Source organism: Sinohyriopsis cumingii, unplaced genomic scaffold, assembly GCF_028554795.1.
Source record: "Sinohyriopsis cumingii isolate HCF-2022 unplaced genomic scaffold, ASM2855479v2 utg001869l, whole genome shotgun sequence".
Lineage (NCBI taxonomy): Eukaryota > Metazoa > Mollusca > Bivalvia > Unionida > Unionidae > Sinohyriopsis > Sinohyriopsis cumingii.
The window spans coordinates 417,829-429,824 of record NW_028316075.1 but is presented as its reverse complement, the minus strand read 5'-3'; the positions used below and the strand labels follow the sequence as shown (position 1 = coordinate 429,824).

General features: G+C 32.8%; 1 protein-coding gene across 1 annotated transcript; it reads right to left on the bottom strand.

The window, feature by feature from the left end:
• Positions 1 to 2,341: 2,341 nt before the first annotated feature.
• Positions 2,342 to 6,591, bottom strand: LOC149771422 (alpha-(1,3)-fucosyltransferase fut-5-like). The gene is made up of 2 exons (XM_089948459.1): positions 5,401 to 6,591; positions 2,342 to 4,569 (listed from the first exon to the last, which is right to left on the bottom strand). Exons 1-2 carry the CDS (start codon positions 6,547 to 6,549, stop codon positions 4,495 to 4,497), a joined length of 1,224 nt encoding a protein of 407 aa, XP_089804585.1. The 5' UTR covers positions 6,550 to 6,591; the 3' UTR covers positions 2,342 to 4,494.
• Between the last annotated feature and the right edge of the window lie 5,405 nt (positions 6,592 to 11,996).

Below are 11,996 nucleotides of genomic sequence, written 5' to 3'. Positions count from 1 at the left end.
ATAAAATTCTGAACAGCCCAACGTTCCTGTTGATAAATGAAAAATATCATAATTTAAACAATTGTAAATGTTTGGAAACGTCTAAGAAGAGACTGAGTAATATTTTTCATTCACAGGTTCCGAATCAGCTCGTAACATGGTCTCAATAATCCTTGTCCTAATCAACCTAATTTGAATCTAGTTGATGCTTCTCAACCAATTGAAAATTAAAAATATATGACCATGTGCTCAAACAAAATCCTGATTATTTTCTTCTATTTTTTGGCAATAGTTTGACGTACTTCGGTAGCGTATATATATATGTTACTGTCAAATTGTGGTTGGATGTAATTAACGGTAATTATATTGCTTAGAAATAAATGTATGTTTGTGTATAAAATTACATTTTCACCCAACTCTGATTTCAGCTTCCTTACTTTATTGCAGACAGAATGTAATAACTGTGTCCGATAAGCAGTATATTTCAGAATTAAGATAACATAAAATTAATATCACGTTTGATTATGCTAGCTACTAGTGACTATCACAGCAAAAGAAGGAAGACAACGATCGTTAGAATAATAACTAAAATTGCAATTAAATCAGTTGAAATAGATGTGAAGATGGAATTATAAAACAAATTTCAGTTCAATAAAGCTTCATATTGCCAATTCAGCTTATGTTCAACCCATGGTATATGAAACTTAAAGGCGCGTGCTTATAATGGCAAAGCTGACAACGACCTGATGGTAGCAACTATTGTGTCGGATTGCTGGATGGGATAATTATTTTACATGTTTGACAGTTATCATCGTTAACGAGATATTAATCAAGGTTATCTTTAATACAAGGAAATAGAGCGCTGCAGTTCTTATGATGTGCATGGTAACTGGAAAATTGGATTATCTCCCTCTAACAACAATTGACTTTCATTAATACATTTCATGGTTGGAAACAACACAAGAAACATTCATCATATGGTTTGTTAAAACCCTTTATCACTGGACTGATATGTGTAATTATTCTATAGCACTAGATCATTATTTGATATAAAAATTAAGAACAGCTCAACGTACCTTTAAATTAATTAAAAATATCATATTTCAAACAATTTTAAATGTTATGCAACAATCTAAAGATAAAACCGGAATAATATTTGTCGTTCACATGGCCCGAACAGCTGGTAATATGGTCGGAATAATCCTTGTCCTAATCAGCCTAATGTGTATCTAATTGATTGTTCAACATTGTCGTTGGAGGTAATGATCAGTAATTGTATTGCTTTCAAATATATGTTTGTGTATACATATCTTAAAATTAACCGAATACCCAAACTCTGATTTTAGGTTCTTCTTTTTATTGTATATATAATTTAATCACGGTCTACGGTAAACAATATATTTACGAATTGAAATAACATAAACAATGCTCTCATTTGATGATACTGGGAAGTGGTGAATATCACAGTAATATACAAAACAAGATGAAAAGCGCTTTTGAGCTAGTTGACAATCAAGCATATATGAGCATGTGCTCAAAATAAACTCCTGATTATTTTCTCATATTATTTTTTGGAAATAGTGTGACGTCCTTCGATAGCGTGTATACGTGACTGTCAAAATTGTGGTTGCCTGTAATTATCAGTAATTGTATTGTTGAGACATGAACGTGTTTTTGTGCATTCGTGACTTAAAATTAACAGAATAAGCAAACTCTGATGTTAGGTTGCTCACTTTATTGCATTAGGAATTTGACTATGGTCGTAAACAATATATTGAAGAATTAAAATAACAAACTATTATCTCATTTGATTTTACTAGCAGGTAGTCAATATCACATTAAAAGAAACGAAAAAAAGATCTGTTGGTTCATAACTCAACTGTCATTACACCATTTGAAATAAATATAATGATGGAATGATACAACAAATTTCAGTTCACTAAACTTTCATATTGTCAATTCAACTTAAGTTCTACCCTTGCTATATGAAACTTAAAGGTGCATGCTTATAATGGTAATGGGAATATTGGAATATCTACCTTTTGCTACAGCTGACTTTTATTAATACATTCAAAGATGGTTAAAAAGACAACACACACGCTGACTACATGAAATGCTAAATCCAGTAACCGTTGAGCTGATAATTGTACGAATTGTACAGTACTACGTCATTATTTCATATAAAATTCTGAACAGCTCAAAGGCTCTTTTGATAGAATGAAGAATATCAGATTTCAAACAATTGTAAATGTTTGGTAACATCTAAAAAGAAATTGAATAATATTTGTCATTCATATGGTCCGAATCAGCTCGTACTATGATCGGAATAACCCTTGTCCCTATCGAACTAACTGAAAATCACGCTTTATTGCTTACATATCTCCACCATTTTTGGGTTTACCCCAGATAACATCTTCACCGAATTGGGCATAATTCATACCATTTTCTTACGGCCAATTGCATCGGTGGCTGTGTCCACTGATTGAGTACTTAAATTTAATCCCAGTGGAGTTCCTACGGCTGAACGTTAGAAATTCATAGGTTATTCAAACTATACACACAATCATGTGTTGAATTCAACTCCTTTGTAGTTCCTAGCTTTCTATTACACTTGATTTTCATCATCAGTTGACACAAATTTATTTATTTTTTCTCCAAGATAGATGAGTCTGACTCCATTTATTAAGTACTGACTCATGAAAGAAAGCCCAAAAAAAAAAAAGAAAAGAAAAAGCTAAAGGTACGGGTGGGGTGGTTTAGATGATATGAATAAGTTGCTGATAGCAGATTGTATGCAAGTGGGGAAGATATTGCCCTGTTGAGTGAATGAAAATATATTTAAGTAAATATCACAAAGAAGCACCTTTTTATTTTGTAATATTGACAAGGCTGCTTTAGTAATCCCATCAGTTTCTGAAACCGTGTTCACTGTGAACTCAGTACAAGTCCGTACGTTCTCTCGTTTTATATCTGACATTAGCCGATATGATGGGTTGGAAACAAAGTACATACAACATTGTTGTGAACAATGGCTGTCCAAGGAAATGTACACATAATCCAATCAATGAATGATGCTGGCCTAGGAATGAGAAACATAGTGTTTATATCAGACCACATAAATGAGTCCTCTGCCGGATCATATAATATGGATCTTACTAACAAACAGATATGAGCAAATTCGTGTCTACAAGATCCACTGTACAAGGATATCGAAAGTCATACTAAAGTAGCTAGCTGTAGAAATCTTTTTGCAAAAGGTCACACAGGTACGATCCCATGTTTCACCAACATAGAAAGTCACAAACATTCACAACATTCTCCTGCATCATTTCGCTTCTGGTACATGTGCATTAAACAACTGCCCATTAACTTCAGCTCAAAATAAATCTCGAACAAATAGCATAAAAATCATAATACTAATCATGTAAACCCATTATCAAAATACTTATCTTTGAACACCACTTTGCTTATAACTAACGGTACCTTAGAACTCACTAATTTATGTTGTGTTTACAGACTCTAATTTATGTTGTGTTCGCGTGATTGTGAAAACTCTCTTTGAATACGATGCAAAGTAGTTCTGATGATATTAATCATCTGATGTGCATCGATAAATGAAAGCATTAAACATTTTGCTCAAGTAAATATTAAAAGTCAATAAAATTAGAGGAAACGTCTAGAAGTATTGAATTTTAAAAGAGATTATTTTCCGGTGTTCCATACGTTAATCGTGGTATGGCCGTATATTTTGTATCAACATGGTCATCTTCTTCCGATTCATAAATAGCTGGCGAGAGTATAGTTTTGGATTAAAAGGAAGCACTCCGCTTAGTCCAACTTTGCTCTCGTTGTTTACACATCACCTAGCATTCCGTTCTAGCAAAAGTGTATTACACATGCTTTGATAACAATTTGTACAGCTTCTGTTATTTGTATTGTTTATATTTATAATTCTGTATAGGTTGCTATTATCTTATTCTCATGGGTGGTACACGGGTGTGTGATGTCGGACGTACATAGTATTTTATGATAAAAGACCCTTGTCAAAGCTCAAATGATTAACGGAACAGGCACGACACTTATATTGTTGCCAGACTTTAATGGATATTTTGGAGACAGTTGGGATGTCAGTTGCTAAGTCCCTACATGTGATTGTTATATTCTCTTACAGTTTTAATCCTAAGTGCACATTTAACACGAAATTCATTTAACATTAGTGCTACTTTAAAAAACAAATCGAGATCATCAACGAATGGTTCAACATGGCTTGTCTACAAAATATAAAGTATGAAAACAAATCAAATATCATTTTCCTTACATTTTTCTAAGGACAGTAAAAACTTGGCCAGTACAATTGATTCCTCCCTTCTCTCCAGATTAGATGAACACTAAAATGTTATTAGCAATTAAGAGAATCCGATTAGCATTCTTTACGACATAAACAAAATGGAAGTCATTTGCGTTATATTCGATTTTATATACTGTGAAGAAATTGAATACTATGCTGGCGAAGAATCATTGTCCTGGAGCAGCGTGTTTCCTAAGCAGAAAATCCGCTCGTGATCTAAGTTCAGCTTCGTGAATTTCCACCTGGAGAAAAAGAACAACCATCATTTTAATTTGATAAAAGGTAAGATCGAACAATGACATTTATTTTATTTTTGCTTATTCTGTCAACATTATTTCGAAGTTATGTATGTATGTATATATGTATGTATGTATGTATGTATGTATGTATGTATGTATGTATGTATGTATGTATGTATGTATGTTTCTGTGTAAAAATATAAATACCAACATAATACTTATGAAAGCCATTTCCCTCATTTAATAAATTGATAACGGTTTGATTTTGTATTTGCTATTTTGTTGGGATAGATAAAGAGTTATGATACTTTACATGACATAAAGCAGTATTTATCCTTTCTAAGTCTCAGCACAACGTTATTGTATGAATGCTTTACAATCTATTTTCATAAAGATCATATTTGGATGGTACTTAAACCTTCACAAACTGACATCAAATAAACATGCAAATATTTTATCTTTAAAGAAAACGTTTGGATCTTGATTAAATAAATAAAAAATGATGCAGTGTGTCTGGGTGTTTAATGACACAGCAACTAAACCGGTTATTTAGAGTCGAGGCATTTGTAAAGGTCAAGCACAAAAGGTCAAGGACACAACACATTAATAGACCCGATCATGGTATGATTCAAACTCTTCACACTTTCCGTTGTAAGTCTTGTAGGAAGAAAAAGAAAATGACCCCAACCCCCAAAACTAAAATGAAATAAAACAAAACTAAACAAAACAAAAAAGGCCCGCTAAAACAAAATCAAGCCAAAAAGCACTCTAATCTTGTTAGAATTCCCGTGCTTGCGAAATGTCACAGGTGAAGTGCAATAAAACTAGTCTTACCGTTGTCGTAGGACAAACATCAAAGTCGAGATATTTCTTTAAGTCCACTGTTTGTGACTCGTAATTTTCGTCCAATGAGTGAAGCTTCTTACACAAATTGCACCAAGACACCTGGTCTGTAAGATCTATGCTGAAATTATTCCTCCATTCAAAATAGCTGTTGTAAAGTGTTTCATTTTCGTTTACCAATTTTATGTAGTCAGCAAATTCTTTAACCGATGGAAAGTCATATACATTGATGTATGAGTTAGGCACATATCCACTCAAAATGTTTACATGTTTCCAGTTAACAACAGGAATTTGCTCTCGATCTAGTGCATTCCAATACTTTTCTGTTATGTAATCTTTACAATGATTGCTCTCAAATGCTAGGTAAAATCGATATTTTTTCAACTCCTCGTCACATTGTTTATTGCCATCTCTCCATGCTGTCCCACACATTTTATTGCCGTAACATTTTCCAAACATTTCAATATCCAGATATTGGGACATTTCATTAATTAGAAGGTAACGTCTTGCAGGGTCTTTACAATTACTGATAGCTCCAACCATAAACTTGGACTTTTCGGAATAAATGTTTCTCTTCTCATAACGTTTCATTTTGACTTCATCCAAGTACTGGTATCTGCCATAAGGGATGAAAATCGTTGCGTCGGACCTGTACCACATTGTCCAGTTGAATATTTCTCCAAATATATTTGTATCACCAAAGAGGTAAAATGGAGGCTCGTGATTGTGAATTATCCACACCTGATACGGAGTTGACACATTAGGAAACTGAATCGTTCTTTTTGTCCCTATTTTCCAATTAGGGACCCATATATCAGTCAGATGAAAAAAGACCGCATCACTATCCATCAACAGTTTCGGGTTATCAGTCACAAAGCACTTAAAAGGACACATATGCATATTTCTTTCAACACGATTACGATATTCAAATTTGTCTTGATTGAACACTGTCCACAACAGAATTAGTTTAAAGTTGGTTTTCATCGTTCGTCTAGCAAGATATTCAACCGTTTGCAAAGTGTACGGCCTTTTAATTATATAATCGTTATATTCATAAGATTTTCTAATAGTTGTAAGAATATATATAATTAAGATCAATATTATAAAGAAAAACAACGGCCTCACTCGTCGCACTTTCATGTTAATCCTCTTTCCAGGACTGAAGAATGGTCGGATTCTTCACTTCATTACAAAATCACCTGAAAATAAATACATAGATTTATCTTGTTGATGCAAAACGTATGTTAAAAATGGTTCATGTTTTAGTGTATATGACTCCCCCAATCTAAGGCCTAAACTGCTTGTGGTTAACATGGAAAAACTATATGATAAAATTACTCTTGCAATACACTGGATCTCTGCAGATGCGCACTCCTATGAATAATGTTTTATAAGAGATACAGGTAGTAACAACTGTGGTTCCAAACTTTTAAGTTCTCTTTGTTCATATGATAGCTTGTGACTAAGGACTGCAGAAAGTGTTAGGATCCTATAGTCTTTAAGAAAAAGTTGTAATTAACCTATTTAGAATATCACTATCACAAAACAGAGTCTACGATCATGGACATAAATAACCAATTAATAGTGTTTACAAATCATCAATACAATCAACTATCATGGACACAAATTAAACACACAATATAGATATTAATTTCACATCCCTTCGTAAAGATTTATACAATAAACCTTTGATTTTAAATATAAGTCAAAACATATGCTTGATACTATACTAATTAAAATTACATAGGAATATGTCTTATAAATAACACAGATATATGACAGATACTATCATTTAGTAGTTATACGAATGTTCATCTGTAATCAGAGTATCTTTTCCTTTTTGACGTGCCGAATGTCAATGTTGTATTCTGCAACATCAAATTCAACCTCAGTAATCTATGCAATTTTTTATTTGTTGATGAAAGGAAGGGGGGTTGTGATCGCTGAATACAAAACTCATAGAAAGATATGTACTAATATATACGAATATACACTTCAAAGTGATGCAAAAACAGTATCAAAGTCAACATTGATTCTTGTTTGGGGAATAATTTTCTTAGTGTTTGTTTCGATTTGTTTAAAATAGAAAAAGAGCACAATGTATGATCCACACCAATTTCGTCGTCTTGAAACAATAACACTCCATCCTCTACATTCCTTCTATCAATGTATAGTTTAAATGATGTTGAAATCTGGAAGAGAAAGAATTGGTACAGTTTTAAGTACGGCCTTTAATTTGTCAAAAGCATGATGACTTATATCAGATCAATACAACTTAGTTTTCTTATTCAATTAATTGGTCAGTCGTCCGAAATTATACAAAAATATGAGCAAAGCCATACCCAAAACTTGCATCAGTTGCTTCTTACTCATATGCACTGGGAGTGCATAGATAGCCTAGACTTCAACTTTTAAAGGTTTAACTTGACAGTATTCCACAATATGTCCTAAACAATTAACACAAGTATGACAAAACTAACTAGTGCTTACAGTATTTGTCATATTTGTACAATTGCGTTGATCAAAGATTTTCAGAATGGTTTCCAAGTGACCTGTACAGGTATCGTTGTAGATGATGGATTATGTTGTCATAGGTGTACACATACCATTTATCTAGATCAGATGTGATTATATTCATTAAACTCTGGAATGTGTAGGGATAATTTTTCATACCAAACGGCATCACTTTATATTATCAAAGTCTATCTGTAGTTGCAAATGATATAATTGTTTTGCTCTTTTCGTAAGTGGAATCTTCCAGAACTCATTGCTAACATTTTTGTCATTCAAAATGTTGTCAATCCAATCATCAATTCTTCGAACTGGAAATGAATCTGTTTTGGTGTTCACTTTTCTATAGTCAGATACGAAAATGTGGCACAAAATACACGGTTAACTCCATTTACTTTTAATTAGGTTCAATTAAATCATTATCCATCAAATACTGAATTTATTTTTTCTAACATCCCTATTTATTAGGAATGATGATGTATAATCTATGATTTCAACGTCATAGTAAATTTGTATGTGCTGGCGTTGGAACATCTGGAAACAAGTGCGCATATTCACGTGACAACTGTTTTAGTGCACTCTTTTCTTATGGCTGCAGACATGAATGTTTCTGGTACAGACTGTTTAAGATTTCCGAACTTTGAAGATTGATTTAAACAATGTCACGACAGTATGATTCCATGTCATTATTTAAATCCTCTTTCTGTGGGAAAAGTCAAAGTTAATTGATTGAATGATTACCAGGGCAATCTCTATCAACACACTGCTTTAGCATATTTATAAAGCAAAGATGAAATAGTTTCCTAACAGAAGAAAACCAGGAAATGAACACCTTGATCCCAATCTTTTCCTGTCTCAAATAAATATGACCACATATTATTCAAAGTCAGATGAAATGTTTCCAAAACAACTGGATTTTCGGGGTGATAGGCAGAATATTTAAATTGTTAGATATATAATTCATGAATAACTTGCTGGAAAATTCCAGGCATAAAATTTGACCCCTAATCAGATTAAACAGACTTAAGAAGGTCAAAAGGTGTAAAACCTTCATAAAAACTGTTACTTTGGTTTTCTTTTATGTATTTCTTATGTTCAACAAGTATTGGCGTTGGACGTACTGAGATGGACCTGTGACCATTTTACTGCCGAGAGGAATTCTTATTTCAAATGAAACCTTGTGATTCAAGAAATAGTCATTAGCTGTTCGAACACCATCTTCCATAGTTTCTATCCTTTGCAAATCAAGATAGATCTTGACGCCACTATAGATGCAATCCTGGAGCTCTTCAATTAATATGAGCTGTCTGGGATTATTGTAATATTGACCAACCTTTTTGGATGAACACCACCAATGAAATAGTTATTATTTTTCCCTTGCAGGTGAGTTTGTTCATGTGTACTTTCTACTATTCTGTAACCTCTGTCGATATGCGTTATTGTCGAGCTCATAACCCGTCAAGATACATCTCTTACCTATAGGATAATCAGCACTTTGTTATAGCTACAATGAAGTATTGACCTCGCTAGTTTTGCCAGTAAGTACACTTTGTGATAATAAAGTCCAATGCTCTCTTAGCCAGTGCAGATATTCTGCAGTTTTCTCGAATTGGAGGAAATATTGATCTCCTACTTTTCTTTAAAGGAATTATTAACCTAATATTTCTGGTAACATCAAAACCTGTAATTGAAGGTAGAAGGGATGAGTGCTTTCCACTTGCACGCTCTAATTCTTTAAACCGAAACCCTTTTCCTCTTTCTGAATTTATATTTCTCTTATTTTACTATTTATATTTCCATTTCCTCCCTCTGAATTGCTTTCCTCATTTGCATTTGCGTCTAATCTCTTTCTTTTTCTAATTTTTTCTTTGCGTTTCTTTTCATGCCTTTAGTAAGCTGAAACTTTCTTAACTCTTTTTCCATCTGGTGTTTTAACTGAAATTTGTTAAACTTCATTTCAGAGAAATATCGAGACTTGCGAATCAAACCAAAATAATATTTATCCAAATAAATTGTTTTCCCTTCAAATACTGGAACAATATAATCTGGAGCAAATTAATAGCTGCGAGAAGATGACTGAACATTGACATGAATTCGATTCCCACTGAGACAGAGAGCTAAACGTTTGAATTTAATAAAAAATGCGACAACATATTTAGACATTGACTTATCACTCTTTAATAAAACATTGAAGAATTCTTAATTTGTATTGAACAATAGTAACCTACCACTAAAATAATAGAAAGAGTATGACTGTTGTTTTAAATGCAATAGTCGCTTTCTAAATAATGATGCAATAATGAATAATCATGTCTATGGAGGCAAAATGCACGGCTGATATGGAACTGAGAACCAGATATAAAATTGATTTCCTTTTTAAAAGATAACAGTTTTCTTGGATGCATCAGCAAAAACGAAAATAAAATTGTCAGAAAAAATGAACGTCTTAGTATATCCACTATGTGAATGTATGACTACCTCAGAATATAGTTACGTTCTGCAGAAATCTAAAGTATGCCAGAATTCTTAATCAAATTAGTCAATGTTGCCTGATTTATTTGCAACATGAGCTATATTAGAAAATGAGATTTTAGAAAGGCCTTCGTGAAAAACAGATTTCTTTTCCTGACTTTACTTCTAGCTAATACTATATATGACATATGAACAATAGTTTAGAAGGGAAGTAACTTTATTTGGATTTGAGTTAGATAGATAGATAGATAGATAGATAGATAGATCGAGACGCACGTGATATTCAGCTTTAAATATGCGTATAGTTTCCTCTTTCATTCAAAGTAACTGGTATACAAAGTTGAACTGTTGTTGACTAACTAATATAATTTCCCAGCTATATCAGAAATGTCATAGACATTGCTGTGGGTCGAATGATTGACCATGCAAGGTTGGCATGCTTCGAATTAGTCGGTTATCGCTTTAAGGGGAAGATACAATTTCTCTGTGACAGCGTGTGCAAAAACTGATTTTAAATCGCAGAGACAATAGAATGCCTGTAAATAGTCCACCGGATGAATACATATTTTCTAATATAACAACAGAAAAAATGATTAACCTTTGCGGCTGACATATTTTTCTGTCTGAAGTCTTTCACTTTCTTCTCGGAGTGATATAATTTGCACTTCGTTGATATAAACATTATTGTTTTATCTGGAAGAAGGTAATTATCCAGTTGAGGAAGCCATTCACAACTTTTAAATATAACATCATTTCAAGCACACACATTCAACTGATATATCAACAGCAGACAGAAGCAACTGTATGTTGAGTGTACTCTGTTCTGCAGCAATATAAATTGATGAGTCTTTTGACGAGACCCTAGCACTGGGCTTACTATTGAATGTTCAATGGGAAATAGAGATGTAGGGCTTTGCGGATTCTTATCAAAGTTGCTTCTCTTTTTAACGATTCTTTATCTCTAATATATATTGTTACCTGGATCTGAAACAAAGCCTGGAAACCACCGATGTATTTCACGAAAGCCTTTCTAAAATCAAAACTTCTAAAACAGCTCATGTTACAGTTCTTCAATGAGAAGCGTGTACACGAAATGGTAAACTTGATGAGAATTTCATACTTCAGTTATATTTCGTCCTCAGCGTATCAGAACTAAACTCGATTCTATGGTTGCCACACATTTGTATGGCGGATACATGAACACGTTGAATTCGTTTTAAGATTATTCTATTTATTCTGATGCATTCACTCAAATCAGTTTGCTTGGAAACAAAATTATGATCATGCTGGATACACTATGTAAACATACACAAATATGACACTTGATTCTCATTTCCATCTTCGCCGTAAAAGTTATATTTTGTTTCTAGCTATAAGTCTTTCCACATGTTCAATACAATGAATAATATTATTATTTAATAATTATTTATCATGCGACTATCTTATTTAAAAAAAAACATGTATTATCTATATTCATGTAAGGTTTTGGATGCATTTGTTTCCAAACCAAATCAGTTTTTATTGATATATTTGTTTACATATGTATATATTTAAAATTTTATTGGATCAATGTATTTTTTAAAATGAAAATTTAAGTGAAGAAT

Coding starts and splice junctions, on each gene's coding strand:
- LOC149771422 (XM_089948459.1), bottom strand. CDS start 6,549: ATGAAAGTGCGACGAGTGAGGCCGTTGTTTTTCTTTATAATATTGATC. Junction 4,570..5,400: donor ATGTTTGTCCTACGACAACG/GTAAGACTAGTT, acceptor CTTTTTCTCCAG/GTGGAAATTCACGAAGCTGA.